At 43.7% G+C, this 22593-nt stretch overlaps 1 protein-coding gene across 7 annotated transcripts in view; it reads left to right on the top strand.

The window, feature by feature from the left end:
* Window positions 1–22593, top strand: part of arhgap20b (Rho GTPase activating protein 20b) — a 106930-nt gene that overhangs the window by 42177 nt on the left and 42160 nt on the right. For 6 of the 7 annotated variants that reach the window (XM_068047413.1, XM_068047412.1, XM_068047411.1 and 3 more), the window contains 3 exons: window positions 9555–9640; window positions 18353–18523; window positions 22418–22567. In XM_068047413.1, coding sequence (XP_067903514.1) covers window positions 9555–9640; window positions 18353–18523; window positions 22418–22567 — 407 coding nt within the window. Of the gene's footprint in view, window positions 1–9554; window positions 9641–18352; window positions 18524–22417; window positions 22568–22593 lie in introns of those variants that run through there. The other variant, XM_068047418.1, reaches the window with a different exon arrangement.

The following is a 22593-nucleotide window of genomic DNA, read 5'->3' as shown; positions in this document are numbered from 1 at the left end:
CTATGAATGTGGTTTATAATCTTGGTTTTGCAAGACATATAAGATTTCCATAATTTATCTCCCTCTATGTTGGAGAGTTGCTTGAAGCTTACTCTTCACTTTTAGTTGGATCCCGCCTGGACCATGCAACTGTTTACAGGTAATTTCTCATCAACCATGGCTCTTTGTCTAACAGAACTGTGACACTAGCACCTGTGTCCAATTTGAAATTCATTAGGTGTCCATTTACATAAATGTCAGCTGTCCAAAATCTCTTTGATGCACTTCATTCATCGCTCTTTGTGTGAAGGTCTTTTGCTTTGTAATTTGGAGCGAAGAGGTCTTGCTCTGGTACATTTTCCCATAACAGCCAACCTTTTTACAGTTGAAACATTCCGCTTTACTAGTAGGACACTGGTCCCATCTGTGGGTCTTCCTGGCTCCACAGCGCTGGCAGGGTTTCCCAGTGTCATGCACCTTCTCACCTGTGTGTGTCTTCTCTACAGATTGCCTCTCCACCTTTGGCTTCAAGAACTGTACAGTCATTGGATTTTGTCTCATCCAAGGCTTCTCTTCAGCTCACAGAATGGCTCTATTGTGTCTTCGGACTTCCACCTGCCATATGGTCTGAATTGCCTTCACGAGTGTAAGGTCATCTTTCGATTGTATGAGATCTGATAAAGATTCATCAGCTATTCTGACAACTATTCGGTTCCTTATCCATTCCACCTTCAATTCTCCATAGTCACGTTCCTCAACCAATCTGAACAGATCATTTATAAACAAATCTACAGATTCACCTATCTTCTGGACTTGCTTGTTAAATGTTGCTCTCTCCAGAATTTTATTACTGCGTAAATCGAAATATTCATCAAAGGCTTGTGGCACATCCGCAATTTTATCAGAAGCCTCGTTTATCCCTTGTGTCACAATCATGTCACTTGCAATTGCACCCAGAGAGTATAAGAGGGTATTTACTTGTTCTGCTTCTGATTTAGTATTCAACTGGGAAACAATCCTAAATCGGAGGAATCTTTTTCTCAATAAGGGCCCATTTTGTACCTGATTGGGTCCTTCCTGATCATGGAAGCTTTCAGGCATTCTGAATTCCAAAACCATTCTGTTTTCTTGGCTTTGTTAGGCTTTTTACGCTGTTCCCCTTTCTTTTTTAAATTGTATTGGCTTTAATGGAGGTGTTCACGCTCTTTCCGGGAGATTCCTGTGCTTTCTGGGAGTTCCCGCACTTTCTCTCTGTGGTCTGGCTGAGTAATGGCTGCTGACTCTACCCGACTCCCAATTCGCCGTTGTGCTCGAGATCAAACTCTCGCCCCCCCTTTTTTCAACCCAATGCACCATTATCCACAATGGCCCCTATTAAAATTCTCTCACCTGATCCTGGACTGTCGCCCAGCACTGGGACTCAGAACCCGATCCCTGGATGTTTTGCTGCAGATCACCACGCTTCTGTGGTGCAGTCTGAATGCCTGCATGGCTGATTCACTGACTGTCTGCATCTTCTTTGGCTATGGAGCAGCTCTGGAGCTCGTTGCAGTCCCCCAACGAGATCTGCTGTTCTCTTGGCACTACTTCATGAGGTAAGGTGTTCTCAGTACTTTCTGGTCATTTTAACCGTTGCCACCATATTGTGTGTGTTGTTGTTGTTGTAGTAGTAGCATAGTTAGGGTGTTATTGATAAAGCCTCAGAGTCTGGATAAGGTCAACTAAGAACTCTTTATTATTTACACATCTCTATTTACACTCTCCACAAACCTCTCTAGCTAGCATTCTTCATGCTGCTACTCCCATCTTCCAAAGCCTGTTACCATGCGACTGTTGCATCATCATCACTACAGTGAGAGGATTTCTCTTACTGTAGTGATGATGATGCAACAGTCACATGGTAACAGGCTTTGGAAGATGAGATTTCTCTCACTGTCTCCAATATTAACCCTTTCCGGTCCTTATACCACACCAATCAAGCAAGCTGCTCTGCTTTGCCCTGATGGTGTCAAGCTTCGTGAACATCATTGGAGCTGCACTCACCAAAGGGAGAGTATTCCATCAGACTCCTGACTTGAGCCTTGCATATGGTTGACAGGCTTTGGGGAGCCAGGAGGTGAGCTACTTGCTGCAGAATTTCCTGCTTCTGACCTGTTCTTGTGACCACAGCACAAATTTGGCTGCTCCAGTTAAGTATCTGGTCAATGGTTACCCCAACATGATGGTGGGGGATTCAGTGATGACACTCCTTGAATGTGAAGGGGAGATGGTTAGCTTCTCTCTTGTTGGTCATTGCCTAGCACTTGTGTGGCGTGAATGTTACTTGCCACTTATCAGCCAAAGCCTGAATGTTGCCCAGGTCTTACTGCATCGGGCCATGGACTTTGTCAGTAATTGAGGAGTTCTGAGTGGTGTTGAACACTGTGAAATCATCAGTGAACATCCCCGCTTCTGAACTTATGTTGGAAGGAAAGTTAATGATGAAGCAGCTGATGATGGTTGTGCCTAGGATACTACCCTGAGGAACTCCTGCAGCAATGTACTGGGGTTGAGATGATTGATCTCCGACAACTACAGCCATCTTACATTGTGCTGGGTATGACTCCAAACAATGGAGCGTATTCTCCCTGATTCCCATTGACTTCAATTTTGCCAGGGCTCCTTGATGCCACCCTCAGGCAAATGCTGCCTTGATGTCAAGGGCAGTCACTCTCACCTCACCACTAAAATTCAGTTCTTTTGTCCATGTTTGGACCAAGGTTGTAATGAGGTCGGGAGCTGAATGGCCCTGGTGGAACCCAAACTGAGCATCAGTGAACAGATTGTTGTTGAGTAAGTGCCGCTTGATAGCACTGTCGATGACCCCTTCCATCACTTTGCTGATGATAGACAGCAGACTGATGAGGTGGTAATTGGCTGGGTTGAATTTGTCCTGCCTTTTGTCCTGCAATTTTCCACATTGTCAGGTGGATTCCAGTGTTGTAGCTGTAATGGAACAGGTTGGCTCGGGGTGTGGCCAGTTCTGGAGCACAAGTTTTCAGTACTACAGCCAGGATGTTGTCACGGCCCATAGCCTTTGCTGTGTCCGGTGCCTTCAGCCATTTCTTGATATCAAATGGAGTGAATCAAATTGTCTGAAGACTGGTATCTGTGATGGTGGGGACCTCAGGGGAAGGTCAAGTTGGATCATTCGCTTGGCACTTCTGGCTGAAGATGGTTGTGAATACTTCAGCCTTGTCTTTAGCACTAATGTGCTGGGCTCCCTCATCATTGAGGATGGGGATGTTTGTGGTTAGTTGTTTAATTGTCCACCACCATTCACGTCTGGACGTGGCAGGACTGCAGAGCTGTGCTCTGATCCGTTGGTTGTCAGATTGCTTTGCTCTGTCTATAGCATGCTGCTTCCACTGTTTAGTACGCAGCCTCACCAGGTTGGCACCTAACTTTTAGGTACACCTGATGCTGCTCCTGGCATGCTCTTCTGCACTCCTCATTGAACCAGATTGATCCTTGGCTTGATGGTAATGATAAAGTGAGGACTATGCCAGGCCATGAGGTTACAGATTCTGGTTGATTACAATTCTGCTGTTGCTGATGGCCCACAGCACCGAGTGGATGCCCAGTTTTGAGCTGCTAGATCTGTTCTGAGTCTATTCCATTTCGCACAGTAGCATTGCCATATGACAGGATGTCCTCAGTGTGAAGACAAGATATATCCAACACAAGGACTATGTGATGGTCACTCCTACTAATACTGTCATGAGCAGATGTGTCTGCGACAGGTAAATTGGTGAGGACGAGATCAAGTAGGTTCTTGCCTCTTGTTGGTTTTCTAACCACCTGCCGCAGGTTCAGTCTAGCAGTTATGTCCTTCAGGACTCAGCCAGCTTGGTGCTGCCGAGCCACTCTTAATAATGGACAATGAAGTCCCCATCCAGAGTACATTATTTGCCCTAGGTACCCTCAGTGCTTCTTCCAAGTGGTGTTTAATATGGAGGAGTACTGATTCATCAGCTGAGGGGAGGCTGTAGGTGGTAATTAGCAGGGGGTTTCCTTGCCCATGTTTGACCTGATGCCATGAGATTTCATGGAGTCCGGAGTCAATGTTGAGGACTCCCAGGGCCACTCCTGCCCGATTGTGCTGCCATCTATGGTGATGGAGGAGTTGTGGGACATTGGCTGTAAGGTATGATTTGGTGAGTATGACTATGTCAGGCAGTTGCTTGATTAGTCTGTGGGACAGCTCTCCCAACTTTGGCTCAATTCTCCAGATGTTAGCGAGCTGGGTCCACTGGGCATTGTGTACATTTGTTGTTTATGCTGCCTAAGTCGATCCAGAGTGGTCTATCTGATTTTATTATTATTTTACTTTTTTGTAGCAGTTCAATACAATTGAGTATCTTGCTAGGCCATTTCAGAGGACAGTTAGGAGTCAACCACATAGATCAGGCGTCACATGTAGGCCAGACTCTGTCGGTTTGGCAGATTTCCTCCCAGAGAGCTCATGTCTCCAGAGCATTGGCCGGAATTTCACGTCGGGATGGAGGCCCTGCCCACTGGCAAAAAAAAACGGTGGTGCGCCCGCCTCCACCAGGCCTGGAAGCCACACCGTAACTTTACGTGGCCCAGGCCTTTAATTGGCCTTAGGCGGGACTTCCTTTGAGGCAGGACGTCCCGCCTACACGAGCTGCCGACCAATCAGCAGGCCGACAGCTCTTCAGTTGCAGCAGCGCCGCTGGGATTGCACCCAACCAGGACTGGCAACATGGACGAGGCCGCAGAATACAGGTAGGTGTGTTCAGCTTCGCCGGCAACAATTGCCTGGGCCCCGGAGAGGCAGGGGGTTGGGGGGAGGGGTCGCTCAAGTCGGGGTTGGGTGGTGCTGCAGTGTGGACAGCTTGTGCCACAGCGAGACCCTCCGTTGGGCACATGGTGCCCGATCAGGAGGTTCCCCCTACAGCCCGCAAAGAGACTGTCAGGTTTTACGGGGCAATCTTCCGAGCTATTAAACTGCCCGCCTGCTGCTGGTAATATACTGGTGGTGGCGGGAGGAGGCTCTAGTGACAATTAATTGGCCACTTAAGGGCCTTAGTGGCCTGGTCTGAGTGAGCCATTTGTCACCTCCCCCGCCACTAGTAAAATTGCAGCAGAGATGGGAAGGCGACAGGAACAGCACTGCATCCCTGCCCTACCACCCCCCACCCCCCCGACCCCGACCACGCCGCCTCCCACTCAATTTTACATCACCCCACCTCCAGCCCGCTCCTGCAGGGGGTGTAAAATTCCAGCCATAAATCCAGGCCTCTGTATACTGGGGTTAAATGGCCTGCTCCTGTTCCTATGTCCTATACCTAATTTATTGAATATGTTACTTATAATCCGGAGAAGTCCACCCTGAGTGAATTGTTTCATCCTGTTGCATTTGGCATGAGGCAGGAGATCTGTGAACCAGTTAGCTGATCAGGAGCAAGAATCATCAATTAATTGCAAGAGGGCAGTTTAAGGACTTCCATTGTGTACGCACGATGTTTTTCAAACTCACTGTCAACTGCTTTTCAGCAAAACAAAGGATTAAATTAGAACTATGACCATGGAACCTTTGAGTATTCTGGTTGGATTATAAGGAACAAATTTTCCTTCAAGTTTCACATACCTGCAGGTGTTTGTTTACATTGAAATGGTCACTACACCAAGAGTGATTCATTTATGAAGCACTTTGAGACGTTTTGACAACATAATTAGACATTATGAAGGTACAACCATTTCGATATTTTCTTTCTTACAGTTTCCAGAGCCTTGTCAGTCTCTCAGGTGTATAGAAAGATGCTCTCAGAATCTGACCATACCTCTTCTAGATTTGTCAGATATTTTGCCTTTATCAAGTCTGATAAAAAGATTTTAAAGAGGGCCCCTTTTGACTTTATCATTAATGCACTTAGGCATATAATTCAGAACATTCCACTTCAGACTTCTGAGTTTGTGGATTTCAGCTGAGGCAGCTGTTTAAGCAGTGCAATTGGCAACATCTTGAAAGATAAAATCATGCAGGATTCCTTGTCCTGAATGTTATCCAGTTGCTGAAAAGTGTGACTGTGTGGACAGTGGGTGACAATACAATCAAGCTCAGCTATGATACCCACTGTAGTTCAATAGCCTGTCATCATTGTCAGGAGGACAGCACCAATGTTTACTTCTTGCTACCAAAAGGACAAAAGTATGTATAAACTTTCAGTTTCATAACAGGTGGAAGGATTTTTACTGACTAGAATAGAAGTTTCAATGCGTTTATAATTAATCAGCACATATAGTGGAAAACTTCTTTACATCCAGTTTTATTTACCAGAGCAAAATCATCAGCTATGAGTAATAACTCTTCTGAAAATTTTACAAAGAACAGTCGGCAACCAAAAATATTGAGGAGGTAAGAAAATTGAATATAAAAAATGTCATAATTATAACTGGTAGACAGAAAGATGCCAAGACTAGTGGCCCAATAATGTAGACCTTGCAACAGTCGGTCTGAAACACTCAGCAGCAAAAAGTTCATAGATGTAGGTAAACTGTTAATATTCACAGAATCCTAGCAAAGGAATTTATATATGAGACATCCACTTACATCATAAACATTTTTTATTTTATTTATTTTATTTAGAGATACAGCACTGAAACAGGCCCTTCGGCCCATCGAGTCTGTGCCGACCATCAACCACCCATTTATACTAATCCTACACTAATCCCATATTCCTACCACATCCCCACCTTCCCTATCTTCCCCTACCACCTACCTATACTAGGGGAATTTATAATGGCCAATTTACCTATCAACCTACAAGTCTTTGGCTGTGGGAGGAAACCGGAGCACCCGGCGAAAACCCACGCAGTCACAGGGAGAACTTGCAAACTCCACACAGGCAGTACCCAGAATTGAACCCGGGTCGCTGGGTCGCAACAAGCTCTGTCTGTCAGAGACCACAGGAGATGGTCAAATAGTATTAATATATTCTCTTTCTCTTTTCATTCTTTGCTTTTTTTCTATATTTCTTTGTCTCTTCACAGGCCACTTGGCTGTGAGATTTTCAAGTATTCTCGTCCTTTACCTTACTCGAGAGCAAAAGCATGTAAAAGCCTACTATGGAAGCAGGACTACCCTATCTTCAACCCAAAATAGAAAACCCTCTCTTAAAACAAGAAGATCTATACTTTAAATAAAGGGCTTTAACTAATTCAATGACTACTGTGATAGTCCTGCCTCCATAGTTTATCTCTTGCTTTCTCAGTGAGAAAATGCAAGGGAAATGAGCAGTCAGACTACTATCCAGACTTGTGGGAGGTCCTGATCCTCAGTTGGGAAATTATGACTTCGGTTTGTGACTGTTACTGAGTTTGGGAGAGTCAATTGAGATTCAAAGCTTCAGTGTCTCTTGGTTAATGGGTACCATTCAGACATTGTATATAATTTATTAGTTTTGTAGTAGAGTTAGATGTTTGCAGTTTTGAAGTAGAATGAGACAGATAATGTGCAGTAAAGTCCACTCCACTTAACCAAAGTGTACATGTAGGATATACATTAGCAGCCCATTACATAAATATTGTATGTCGTTAGTCCCCACTTGTATTATGTTTATACTAAAGATATAGACAAAAAAATGCATTGCAAAAGTAAGGAAGGAAGGAAAGAAGGAGCTTCCATTTATCCAGAGTCTTTCACGACCTCGGGACATCAAGGGCTTTACAGCCAATTAAGTAATTTCAAAATTTAGTCACTGTTGTAATATAGAAAACACAGCAGCCAGTTTGTGCACAGCAAAGTCCTGCAAACAATGAAACAAATGACCAGATCATGTTTTTTAGGTGTCGGTCGAGGGAAAAATGTTGGAGAGGACACCCCTGCTCTTCTTCAAATAATGCCATGGGGTCTTTTAAAAATTCCATTGAGAATGCTGACAGGGCCTCAGTTTAACATCTCCTCTGAAAGATTCACTCAGTGAAGTGCCAGTCTAGATTACGTGCTCAGGTCTCTGGACTTGAATCCACAATCTTCTGATTCCAAAACAAGAATGTTACCACTGAGCCAAGGCTCAGGGTAAGCAAACCCTGTAGGAGACAACAGAAGATATCTGAATGTGGGTGAAGAAGTTGACAGAGCTCTGAATGCTGTGCCTGTTTTTTTTTGTTTGGATTAACCTTTCTCTGTGTGGCATATTCCTTTAATTTATTGTGTAGTTATTTGCTGGTGAACAATTTGCTGTCGATTGTGGTTGAAGGAGAACTAGTTCATTTAGGTTTAAATCTCCTGTAAGTACTAGGATTGCCACACAGCATTTTAGTGACAATCACTATTGAGTGTTAACTCACAGATTGAACAATGGAGTCCATGTATAAACACCATTTAAATCTCCATTCTTTGAATTTTCCTCTCTTCTTTCCCATTTAAAAAAAAATGATAGCCAATTAATCAAAGCGAAATACTGTGGATGCTGGAAATCTGAAATTAAAACTTGCTTGGATGGGTGCAGCTCCAACAACACTCAAGAAGGTCAACACCATCTAGGACAAAGCAGTCCACTTGATTGGTATCCCACCCATCACATGAAACATTCACGCCCTCCACCACCAGTGCACAGTGTATCAGTGCATCAGTGCATACAGCCAACAGGTTGCACTACTGCAACTTGCCAAGATTCCTTCGACAGCAAGGCTGATATGATAAGGACAGGGACCTTATGCTTGTGACGGGGATCTCGACGTCCAGGAAAAGCGACGCCGAGATCCCTGCATCGCTTCTTCTCCTGAAGGCCCGCCAATCAAGCACTTAACTGGATGTGGCAGGCCTTGGACAGGATCAAGGACACTGTCGCCAGAAGTCCCACCTTTGGAGAGCTGCTGGCCAATCAGAGGTCGGCAGCTCTTCCACTGAGCAGCGCCACCACGGAGGCGGTGGCTGCTGCTGGAGTGGCACCTACCTGGGGCTCAGGAGCGGTGCTGGACCCGGCCACCAGTAGGTCAGGGTGGGAGGAGTCTCACGGTGTGAGGGTTGCGGGGAAGTGGGGGGCTGCAGGGGGTTTGTTAGTAAGAGCAGTGGGGTGGCTCTCAACGGGTTCTCTCCCCACTTCCCGATGCTGGGAAGCAGCCCGCCCATGTTTTTGTGCCATGCTTCCCATGCAGCGATAGGGCCCTCTGCCACACTGCTAATTGCAGTGGCAGCGGGATGAAGCCCTTAATTGGGGATTAATTTCCCAGTTAAGGGCCTCAATTGGCGATGGGACGGGCAGGCCGTTCACAGGCCTTCCCGCCCCATACTAAATTTTGGTGGAGGCAGGATGGTGGCAGGATGGTGGCAGGAACCCCCCCCCCCCCCCCCCCACCCCACCCACACACCCCGCCACCGCCACTATCCACCCAATTTTATGCTCTCCTCATCTCCACCCCCACTGTGGGGGAGAGCATAAAATTCCCTCCAAGGAGTGGAAGTATAGTACAGGGATTGTATACTGTGGGCTACAAATTTAGCATTAGATCAATCTTAACAAGCAAAGATGAGTTAACGTAGTTATTGTTATCCTTTTCTCACACAGAGGATGAAACCTGCGGTAGAGAGGAGACGCTCAGCACCCACTATGGCCATTAGTAAAGCACTCAGCAAATCTAGAACACCATCCAGGTGAGAGCTTTATTTTTTTAATAATTAAAATCCGTTAAATATTTGAGCGATTTTACTGATGTAATTGAGTCAATAGTGTAGAATACCAGATAAAATTTAACAGGATGGTGAAAAAAAAAATCTTGAACACCAGAATTGTGGAATAAAAATGCTGCAACTGAAAACAGGTCTGATACATCTGAACCTGAAATATTTTTAGATGTTAACTGACCAGCTGTGCCCTTTGAAGACAAGGTGCTGACTTGAATGTTAACAAATTGCAATTGTGCATTATAACAAATCTATATGAATTACTTATTATAATTATTCTCTCCAATTCCAGTTACTCATTAAGAAGAATCCCATCATCGACTATGAGAGATGCTAAATTTACACAAATGGCTGCAGATATTTTGATTACTAATTGCAAAAATGGATTTTATTTTGCTCCCGATTTTCTCCCATTCTGTTCTGACAGCACTTATTCACGCTGGACTATGGGCTAAATTTTTCCAATTACCAGAAAGTCCCACCACCGGAGCCAAAAGCAGGAGGTGACCCCACTTCAGCTGGTGGTGAGACACTGGGCAGCGTATTGTCGGTGGTGGCCAATTAACAGGCCCTCCCGATGCAGGCAAAATATTCTCGGAGATGGGAAGTGGCCCTTATTAGTGTTGCTGGTGTGTGAAAGATGGAACAGGTGTGTGGAAGTGATGGGAATAATTGTGAGGCCAACAACAGATTCAGAGTGTGCCAGTAATAGCAGAAGGAGGTTGAGTGGTGTGCAGCTGTGATTGAAGTAGAGTGATGGAAAGCAGGGGATGGAAGGCTTGTGAGTTTGTGGCAACTGGTGGCACAGGGGTAAACAGAAAGTGAGGAGTGAAAATGAGGCTTACCTTAGCTGCTCTGGTCAAATCATTTAATTTTTTTCCTAGATCGCAGCCAGTTCTTGGGTCTTATGCTCCTTGCTCCCCTTTAAGGGTTGCATTCTGGTTTTAAATGATGTCATGGCTGCCAAATTACCTGCTCCTGTCCCATGCAAGAGCTGTCAATAACCAGCATGGGTAGTGACGGCAACTTTCCCCTCCGAGTCAATTGAGGCACAAACCCCAATTTAGTTTGTGACTCTTGCCCACATCATTGGGCAGGTACAGCAGTTGCTTCACACATTTCATATCTATTTTGGATAGAAGACGAACCTCCGTCCACCGGGTTAGCAATAAATGATTGCTAAGTGGCTGCAAGTACATATTTATCCTGATCAAGTTTCAAATTGACTCCTGCTTCTAGTATCTTCAAATACTTTTTAAAGTCTGTCATCATCATTTTCTTTAACTGAACCCCATATTATTACATCATGACTTGATATGTTGACATCTACAGTGCCCTTAATATATAGATTGTTTTGAATATATTTCCTCAACTGAAGGAATGCTGAAGGAAAATATACATCTCACATTGGGGTACAAGTGGGAACTTGCTTCACCCAGCTTCAGTTGCCAGAAACATAAAGATGAAACTAACTAATGACCTAAAATATTAATGCATTAACAACCTGTGTCATAAATTGCTCATGAGTTGAAAGTTTGAAATGTTTCCTCAATCCGCTGTTTGTGGGGTCTAAGCAAATGCAAAATTTATCATTCTTATTATCAACAATCAATAATGAACCCTTGAATTCCAGTGGCTCATCTTCTTTGGTTATGACTTGTAAAAATTATGACCTGTAAGTCCTCTATTCTGTCAAGTCCAATTTTTAATTTTAAGTGCAAACATGCTTTTCTGCATTGGTGTATTACTGGTTCATTGACCCTAATTCAGTGTTCCTCACATGAACAAACTAATCCATGAAATACATTCTTGTATTACTATATAGGTGTTCCATTAACTATTTTATTTTGAGTTTCTGTTGTGAGGAACTTTTTCACAATATCAAAATACGTGGCTGCATTTGGGAGCAAATATTATTTCAGACTTTATAAAGCTGAAAAATGAATTTTAAATACTTTTCTGCCTTTACATGAGAAAGGGGGAGTGAAGAAGAAGAGAGACTGGCTAAGTTGAGTGGTAACAGGTGGGGGACAGAGCTAGGGAGGAGATCACGGGCCATGGAGGACAGGATGGGTGGGGTATTGTCGTCCAATCATAGGGTACATCCGATCATGGGGGGAGGGATTCCGATCATGGGTGGGTGTCCAATCATGGGCCAGGGAGGTGGGTCCGATCACAGGAGGAGGGAATCCAATCACAAGGGAGGAGGGTGTTGTCCGACCGCGGGGATGTGGGTTACAACCACGGGGGGGAGGGAGGGGGGGTGGTGGGGGGGTGGGGGGAGTCTGATCATGGTGGGAATGGGGTCCGATCACAGGGAGGGGGTTCCAATCGTGGCCCACAAGCAATGATGTAAATGCTCTTACCCATTGGAGCTGGCCCTTCCCAACTCACTCCAGCTGCCAGATTTCCCGAGGCCTGGGAAGCCTGGCTATGCAGGCATTCAATCTAAAACTGTGGTTAACTTTGAGGCACATAGCCTCTTTAAAATATTTAAATGAAGGACCAGCTGCCTGCACCCAACCTGCCTCCAATAAAGCTTGAAATGGGTGCATTGGAGGCATGTTGGATTTGGCTTTCAGATTTTTAAGTTTTTAACTGCCTTTTGTTCCTCTCCTGCCCATCCTAGGGTTTAAAATTCCCCCCAAGGTCTCTGTCGCTTGCGTGGTGCATTTGTAGACAGCTGACTGTCACCAATGGCTTAGAAGAATTTGTACAGTGGCCAATGTCAGATCTTTCTCATGCAGTCATCTTTCTCTTAGAAAATTATCAAGTATTCCATAAACTACTCTGCCCTTAATCAGTTTATCAATGTGATTCTTAAATTCAGCTCCCAATCTATCCCTTTCATACAACACATTTTGTCCTTAGATTTTTTACTATACCCAGTGCTAAATTCTTTTTTCTTAAAGTTGAAATTATGAATATCTGATGCTTCTTCACAATAACTTGTAGGAAATTGAATTCTTTCATCTTTACACTTTTTCACCTTCTTTGAAGCTTCTTTATAATCCAAGATTGAATGGAAGAATGAATAATTTGATTAAGATTTAAAATAACATTATGTGCAGAATCATTCAACAATTTTAGATTTGCTTACAAATTCCATCTTTAGTTCTGACTGGAGTAATCTGCCTCAGTGCTTGCTGATTGATATATTGTCAGATACTGATAGTTAAGAGTAGTCTCTAACTTAAATACTCAAACTAATTTTAAACAGTGACATTTACTAAAGTATGGGCACATCTATAAATATTCACACTATATCATTACACACAGCAGCTTCATTCGCATTCTTCAAGAGAAAAGATAAGGGATAGCCTAATAAGTTCTAATAAATCAACTGCGCCAGTAACGTTAACCTTTTTCATTTCAAACGAAAAATATGAAACGTTTGCCACTCCTCATTTTCAGGGGTCCAGACCTTGATCCTGGCATGAGGATCAGGTCATAAGAATTCCCAACTTAGGAAGTCCTCATGTGTGCCCCAGTGATCTCTCGCACTCCCGACCCCCGGCTCTACCACACTAAGGGGTTGCACAGTGATGCAGTGGTTAGCACCGCAGCCTCACAACTCCAGTGACCCTGGTTCGATTCTGGGTACTGCCTGTGCGGAGTTTGCAAGTTCTCCCTGTGACTGCGTGGGTTTCCGCTGGGTGCTCCAGTTTCCTCCCACAGCCAAAGACTTGCAGGTTGATAGGTAAGTTGACGATTGTAAATTGCCCCTAGTGTAGGTCGTTGGTAGGAGAATGGTGGGGATGTGGTAGGGAATATGAGATTAACGTAGGATTGGTATAAATGGGTGGTTGTTGGTTGGCACAGACTCAGTGGGCCAAAGAGCCTGTTTCAGTGCTGTATCTCTCTGTCTCTGTTATTGGCCTTGTTGGGGGTGGGCAAAGTCTTTGCCCCCACAAGGCCATCCCAGCAATTCTGCTTTAAGGCTGGAATACGGTATGCCAAAATGCTGGCTGAGTTTACAGCTGTTCTTGTGGCAGGTTTTGGCATCTCTGTCTCTGAGCCTTATCAATCAGAAAGGTCTCAGGTTTGTTCCTCTGTTCTTCCAACTGTGCTTCCCTCTCCCTCCACTCATGGAAGAACCATCATCTGTCTCAGCAAAGCAGCCTAAACCCTTCTATGTTGCTACTTCTATTTTCACCCTCAAATCTGCCTTAATATCTATCTCATCTGCTATGCTTTTGGTCACCTCTGGTAACTCTTTTCCTAATATTAATTGGTATCCATTTCTCTCCAGTCTCTTTTTCTCTTCTGCAAAGCACCTTGTAGCATTTACTATGTTATGTGCGCTAAATAAATACAAGTTATTGTTGTTGCTGAATCAGTTAATCTCACAGGGCTGCAGTAGGGAAGCTACAATTAGCCTCATCACTCCTGAGTTAAGGAACAAAATAAAATCATTCATATAATCACAGCTGATGGTCACAGTTAAATCCAACTGGAACATGTGTGTGTGTGAAAATGTCAGGTGGTTCAGGCTCAGCTGTACTGCCTTCCAAAGTTAAATAACTTGCACGTGAAAAAGGTGCACTGGGATGATGTACTGCAGGGTATGTCATTGCTCATGGAACCATATTCCAATGAAGGAGCCAGCTCCTTCAGGACAGGAACAAGGGAGAAAATTGGAACGACAATTAAGAGGAAAAAACCTGTCCTATCATGGACTTTTGCTGAGATACTCACTTCTACAGCAAAGTTTTTTTTATTCTTAAAAGCCTTCTCAAATATTTATTAGAAGCAAAGTGGATCTTATGATTCAGTAGATTGTTTTGATTATTCTGATAAAAATATGTATTTTATTTTTATGTTACCTAGTTAACCATATATTATCTGTGAGATATATCTGAATTGGTTGTCGTTCTTTGACATAAAATAGCTCTTTGAACTGCCTAAGGTTTCTATTGTATACTAATTACCCATTAGAGAGCTTTTCCCCTGCTAAGTACTAATTGACTATCTATATCAGTCCTGTATTGTACCAAGCCATATATATGCATAGACAATCACTATAATATACACACCAACAGGATTGTGTGCGTACATAGCATAATTGAAATCTATAATTCATTGACGGTGCAGTTTACATGAAACTGTCCTCGTGCTATAAAATGCATCACTCTCAGGACCCCTGCTCCCTGTGGAATGTACTGCACATGCTCAGTAGCATTGCAGTGTCCCCAGCAGCTAAAGCTCAGAGCGAGCTTTCAGCCCTTGCTGCTTTCTCAGAAATTCTTGCCTTTATTTGGCAAATGGCTGTGCAAACCTTCTCTCCATCTTGGAAACTACGACTGAAAAGTCTAAACAGCTGCTTTGATATATTGCTCCATAATTAATTGTTGTCAGTTTGGCGTAGTCTACAAGAGCATTAGTGGAATTTTCTTGCTCCTGACCTGTTTACAGAAGCCAGAATTTATGCAATCTAAAAGCAGGTTCAGTCTCGCACAGTCAATGATTTGATGTTGTACTGACGCACGGAAAAGCTGCAAAAGCCATTATTGGTAATCACTAAGTTTTACAAGATCTGGCATATTACCCAAATATTTTTAATTAAAAAAACTAGTTAAAATTTTGCACACAAACTACGGACTGGATTTTGTGTGGCCCCATGAGGCGGGATTGGAGGTGGGGAGGCGCAAAAGGTGGCGGGAGGAGCAGCGGGACAGAGGGCCTGTCGCCTAGCGATCTTCCTGGGGGTAGATAGGCCGATGATGGCCTTCCCGCCCAGAGACCAATTGAGGCCCTGAAGTGGCCTATTAACGACCAATTAACAGCCTCTTCTCGCTGCTGCTGGTATCTTATCAGCAGCAGGGGTGCCACCGGCATGCCAGGAGGTTGCCTTGTAACACAAGGTGCCCTCCCTGTGGGCTTGGGGTGGGGGGGGGGGCGGTCCCTCCTCCTTGGACAATTTGTGGCCTATGGAGGACCCCCACCAGGAACCAATTCACCCCTCAGGCTCCCCCTCCCCCTGGACTGCACGACTACCTCACCGCACCCCCTCGCTGGGCCTTCCGGGCTGGCCCCAGCGACTCCGCCTCACCTACCTCTGTTCCGGGGTTTCAGCGCTGGGCCTGGGTCCAAGGCCTATGAAGTACCGGCAGTGGCCACCGCTCCCAGTGGCACTGCCAACACTGCTGAGCTGCCAGCCCTCTGATTGGCCACCAGCTCTTGGAGGCGGGATCCCCGTCTTTAAAGGGACAGGGATCCTGGCGCTGGAAACAGTGATTTAAAAAGACTGGAGGATTGCTCTGGGGGTAGGGTGTGCGAAAAGGCAGAGGCGGGGCTCCCCTGCCTTTCTGGTCCAGCACCGGGAGCCCCAACTCCAGCACAAAATCCAGCCCTATGTTACGAAAAAAGTTTACCCTACCATAACTAGCAGTATGCCTTATAAGTTGAAAGCATTTTTTTTTTTGCCTCATTCGTCCACTTAACCTATTTTTCTTTTCAATCTCAAATACTATCCTTTCCTTCCCCTGCTTCCTGTCCTGAATTCATTGGCTCTTGCTGGAGTATAATTCCACATGCATAAACCATTCTCTTGTACTTCGCTGAAGAGGCCACTATTCATATATGACTATGTGTGAATTGGAAAGAGAAACTATTTCCAATGGTGGAAGAGATGATAAACAGAGGGCACAGGTTTAAGGTGATTGTGTAAAAATGTTGCCTCTGGTCCTTTTGCCAATGAGTGTATAGAATTTGGAATGCATTGCCTGATGGGGTGGTGGAAACGGATTCAACAGTAGCTTTCAGAAATAGAATTGGATAAATGTTTGAAGGATAAAAAATTGCATGGATATAATGAAAGAGCAAAGGAGCGGAATTAACTGGATTACTCTTTGAAAGAGCCAGCGCAGACTTGATGGGCCGAATGGCTTCTTTCTGTGCTGTGCTAGTTTATAATTCTATGGTTCTAGGTTTTGGGAGGCTGTTCAATCCGAAAGGGCATCACATCCAAAGCTCCCCCCAGTCATGTCACCACCTGATGGTTATACAAACTCACTTTCCAGGAGGTGCTACTAGAAAAAACTCAAAAGCAGGGACCCTGGCATATTCTCTCCCTCCCATTGTTTAATTGCACCCCATTGCACCCCTGTTACTGCCCAGCTGAGATCTGCTCACCACAGAGCTCCAATCATTTTTAATTTATTACAAGATAGGATGTACCAGTGCTGCATATTCCACAGACTTAATAACCCTCTGAGAGAAAAGATTTCTCCTTATCTCCATCTTACATGGGAAATGCCTTATTTTTAAACTGTGTCCCCTAGTTCTAGTCTCTCCCATAAGTGGAGACATCCTTCCAGCATCCACCCTGTCAAGTCCCCTTAGGATGTTATATGTTTCAATAAGATCACCTCTCATTCTTCTAAACTCCAATGGGTATAGGCCCATGTTCAAACTTTCCTCATAAGATAACCCCTTCATCCCAGGAATCAGTTGAGTGAACCTTCTCTGAACTGCTTCTAATGCAATTTTATCCTTTCTTTAGTAAGGAGACCAAAACTTTACATAGTACTCCAGATGTGGTCTCAGATATGGCTGATGTGCCACATCCAGAATCAGGGAGGCATTTAACCTTTCCTTGTCACTTAGCACAGTAGACATTTTTAAAGAGATTTCAGGAGCAGCTTTGATGAATGGGTACTGTATTTTATGTTACCCGAGTGACAGTTCCAATCCATGAGGTAAAATTGTTGAGGAGGAATGCATTTTAAAGTGAAGCATTTCAATGTTGGAGGAATGGAACCTTTTCCATTGGTTATCCCAGTGTCTGCATCAAGCATGAATAGAGTTGGTTAGATGTAGAGCAAAAGCTCCCACTTCAGTGTTCTACCATTTTTAGAATTTGAGAAAGCCTGGAATGAATCAGATCATTTAACTCAAACCCGAGCCTTTCCAAATTGTTTTATCACAAAGTTCAACCTAACCTCCCCTGCTTCTCCACTACTCACACCCACTAATGCTCTATTTTAAGGAACACTAAGTTCCTTCCCTTACTTCCCTTGAAACAAAACCAAGCAGTCTTATTGATATCTCTATAACCTTCTATTCCCCTTCTCAACAAATATCCATCCACTCCCATTTAAAAGTGGCAGTTGAATCTGAATCAACTATTTTCTTTAGGAATCTGTTCTTAATTCTAATTTTAGAAGGCTTATTACCCACTAACAGACCAGAGTTATATTTTTAATGTCACACACAGGTGAGTGTGTTTAATCAGTATTGATTAATTGAATCTATTTCATAGAATAGTCTTATCATTGTTTTACTTGTGGGCAAGTGGCTGCACTCTACAGGGTTATTTTTACAGGACCATTATGAAAATTGGGCACTCATTACATGGCAAACCACAGATACAGTCACTCTGCAATGCAGCATTCCTGAGAGTCGCCCTCAAGTAAGGCAGTGGATAGGGTTGCAGCCCTGAAAAATAGTTGCTGAGTAATACTACAATTTATATTTATAATGTGTCTTGCATGTAACAAAACAATCCAAGGCATTTTACAAGGGAAACACTGAGAAGGCCATAAGATAAAATGGTATATCACACTTTCTTGATGTACCACTTGACAAGGGCCAAATATCCTGAAGAACAAATGTTTATAATTAATATCATTCACTTTCGTACAATTTAGACCATTTTTTGACAACTTGTTTTCTGCACAGAGATGGACCGATTTCCCCTACATCTCCTGACAGCAAATCACTCGTTCAGGCCTTCAGCAGCCCCACTACAGCCTTTATCATGGATGAACGAGTCCAGCTCACAACAGGACTGCAGACACAGGAGCGCCACCTTTTCCTCTTTAGTGATGTCTTGGTAATCACAAAATCAAAGTAAGCATTTCATGGGTTGCACACTTTGAATTGATAACATCTCAAATTATATATTTTTGCTGTATTTCAAGTATGAGACTGTCAGATTCTCTTCTGTTGAACTTTTCACCAAGTTGCAAACTGCGATTCTCTTATCTATTATAATTGTTCCTCTATTACAAGTTCATACATTCTTGGTGAGTATACGCACACTTGAGCCTTTTTAAAAATTTGTTCATGGGATGTGAGCATTTCTCACAAGGCCAGCAATTATTGCCCATCCCTAATGGTCCTTGAGAAGGTGATGGTGAACTGCCTTCTTGAACTGCTGCAGTCCATGTGAAGTGGGTATACCCTCAGTGCTGTTAGGGAGGGAGTTCCAGGATTTTGACCCAGAGACAATGAAGGATCAGTGATATAGTTCCAAATCAGGATGATGTGTAATTTGGAGGGGCAGTTTCAGGTGGTGGTGTTCCCATGTATTTGCTGCCCTTGTGGTAAAGGTTGCATGTTTGGAAGGTGTTGTCGAAGGAGCCTTGGCAAGTCATTACAGTGCATCCCATAGATGGTACACACTACTGCCACTGTGCACCAGTGATGGAGGGAGCGAATATTTAACGTGGTGGATGGGATGACAATCAAGGGGGCTGCTTTGTCACGAATGGTGTCGAGCTTCTTGAGTGTTGTTGGCGCTGAACTCATCCAAGCAAATGGAAAATATTCCAAAAAATCCTGACTTGTGCCTTGTAGATGGTGGACAGGTTTTGGGGAATCTGAAGATGAGTTACTCATTGCAGAATTCCCAGCCTTTGACTTGCTGTTGTCACCACAGTATTTATGTGGATGGTCCAGTTAAGTTTCTGGTAAGTAGTAACATCCAGATTGTTGATGGTGAGGAATTCAGTAATCATAATGCCATTGAATGTCAAAGGGAGATGGTTAGGCTCTCTCTTCTTGGAGATAGTCATTGCCTGGTGCTTGTGTGGCATGCATGTTACTTGCCACTTATCAGCCCAAGGCTGAATGTTGTCCAGGTCTTGCTGCATGCAGGCACGCTTGTTTCGATATCTGAGGAGTCGCAAGTGGTATTGAACACTGTGCGATCATTAGCGAGCATCCCCACTTCTGACCTTATGTTGGACGGAAGGTCATTAATGAAGCAGTTGGAGATGGTTGGGCACTACCCTAAGGAACTCCTGCAGTGCTGTCCTGGGGCTGAGATGATTGGCCTCCAACAACCACAACCATCTTCTGCAACCATGACTCCAACCAGTGGAGAGTTTTCCCCCGATTCCCATTGACTTCAATTTTGCTAGGGCTCCTTGAAGCCATATTTGGTCAACTGCTGCCTTGATGTCAAGGGCAGTCACTCTCACCTCACCTCTGGAATTCAGCTCTTTCGTTTATGTTTGGACCAAGGCTGTAATGAGGTCCGGAGCCGAATGGCCCTGGTGGAACTCAAATTGAGCATCGACGAACATTGTTGTGTAAGTGCTGCTTGATAGCACTGTCAATGTCAGTTTCCATCACTTTACTGATGATTGAGAGTAGTTTGATGGGGCGGTGTTTGGCTGGATTGGATTTCTCTGAATTTTTATGGACAGGACATACCTAGGCAATTTTCCACATTGTAGGGTAGATGCCAGTGATGTAGCTGTACAGGAGCAGCTTACAATTTGATTCTTGACAACCAATGCCTAAGGTTTAGGCTTAAGTAAGTGAAGTAGTTCCCTACAGGGAGAAATTGTGCACTGTGCATCAGACAAATGGAAACTGTCCTTACGTGGATTTTCAGTAGTTTGATTTGGAAACTCTTAAAGTATAGTGACTGTGCCCAGTCTTCTGGCTGATTGGAAAAGCAATTCCACATAGTTCATTGTATGTAGTAGAGGTTGATCCTTACAAAAGAACTTAACAACAACCCAAGGGACAAGTGCAGGTGAGTGATATTAGCAAATAAGTATTGGTTTTAAGTGTGCAGAACCTTTGGTGGTTATTGAATATTTTTGGTTGTGTTGCTACACCTTTGTGAATTTCCATGGGCACAAGGCTTGGTGCATGTGTCCCATAAGGTTTGCGTGATGTGGGAAGGACTGAGGGTAGCTGGCCACCTGTTGGAGTCAGTCAAGAACAGGAACCAGATTTTGGACAATTTGTTTTATTTTGGCCTTAAAAAGCACATTATATTTTCGGTCTAGAGAGTTATCCAGAGTGCCTTGAACCGCAATGACCGGGTTGCCTGCTGACAGCTCGGTGAGATGCGGTGTTGCCTGTGATTCGGAGGAAGCTCAGGTGTTCGTCACATTGAGGTTCTGAGGAGCCACTATGAGAAGGCCCAATGAGATTGCTAACTGCACCATACATTTAAAACAGTTATCATTGATTAATCATCTACATAGCTGCTGACTCTAATACCCTAAAATGCCCCATTTGTCACGCTATGAAAGGTAATGTGGAAAATAGGAACTGAGTGTCTTGTGTAACTCAATATTATGTAATTACTTATCTAACCAGCAGAGGGAGACTTATCCTGCAGATGCATCTTATTCATTCAGTAAGCTTCTTGTCAATAGTGTTGTTTTGTATTATGTTATATCTGTATAGCTTAATGTTGGAATTTAAGAAATGACACATACTTTTTTTTATATCACACTATAACAACTCACAAAGATAGCAGCAAACGTCACCACAATATTACAACCATAAATGATAATTCTCCAGCTCCCCACTCCACCGCTCCCTGTCTCTAATATATTGGTTTATCTAAAATGCAAAACAATTTAATTCCTGGCCCCAATCTCCCATTGATGTCTTTGAGTAAAGCACTGTAGCTTCCAATTGTAATTTATGATGCTAAGCCCTAATATAATGTTGCAAGTATAGTCAGCAAATATAGTAAATATATTATATAGTATATAATATAGCTAAACTTGCGTACAAGATGAGCTGCAAACTTTCACTATGAAATGGATGCAAACATTTATTTTTCATATACAAGCGCACATGTTACTTGAGGACTGTAGGGTATCGATACTTGGAGAAGGGCAGGCTCTATGACTTAAGACTTCCAAACAGCTTAGAGGTAGAATACATACATAACTGTCCTGGAAGTTGGATAAGTAAACACATCCAATTTGGCACCATCATTTTTTTTTCCTGTGGCACTGACTCTTTGCAGGGCTACAGTTCCATACAGAGTGCCTTGAACCGCATTGACCGGGTTGCCTGCTGATCCCTCGGTGAGATGCGGTGTTACCTGTAATTCGGAGGTTCTGAGGAGCCACTATGAGAAGGCCCAATGAGATTGCTAACTGCACCATACATTTAAAGCAGTTATCATTAATTAATCATCTACATAGCTGCTGACTCTAATACCGTGCCACCTGGCTATTCAATCATGGAAGCATCACAGCCAAGCCCAACCTTCACCCAACATTCACACACACACGTTCTAGCAGTCGGCCTTTACAGTCATCCCCCCCTCCTCCACCCCCAATCTGGAGCTGTGTGGTTTACAGGCCGTTTGTCCCAATGAGTGTTTGTGATGATACAAGCCTTGTTTTGCATTTTGTAGAAGAAAATAAAACAAAGTTAAAGAAAGAATTTGCATTTATATAACGCCTTTCACCACACCCCAAAGTGCGTTACAGTCAATGTGGTACTTTAGAAGTTGAGGAAATGCCATGGCCAATTTGCACACAGCAAGATCACACAAACAGCAACAACCTGATAGTCTGTTTCAGTGATATTGGTTGAGGGATAAACAGTAGCCCGGGCACTAGGGGAGAATGCCGCTGCTCTCTTTTGAAATGGTATCGTTTACATTCACCCACAAGTTTAATTCAGTTTAACGTCTCATCCAAAAAGACTATAAGTATATTTATTTATATATATACATTCCTTAATACCACACAGGTCATCAACAAACTTAAAGCTGAAGAACCAGGTCAGGTTGTGTGAAATGTGGACAGCCTTCTGCATCGATGAAGTGTGTGAGAGGAAAACAACTCCAGAATATTCTTTTGTCATCGGATGGCCCACAACTAACTGCGTGATCACTTTTAGGTGAAAGATCATTTTGCAACTTTCTG

This window comes from Heterodontus francisci, chromosome 15, assembly GCF_036365525.1.
Source record: "Heterodontus francisci isolate sHetFra1 chromosome 15, sHetFra1.hap1, whole genome shotgun sequence".
Classification (NCBI taxonomy): domain Eukaryota; kingdom Metazoa; phylum Chordata; class Chondrichthyes; order Heterodontiformes; family Heterodontidae; genus Heterodontus; species Heterodontus francisci.
This window is presented reverse-complemented; position numbering and strand designations above follow the sequence as displayed.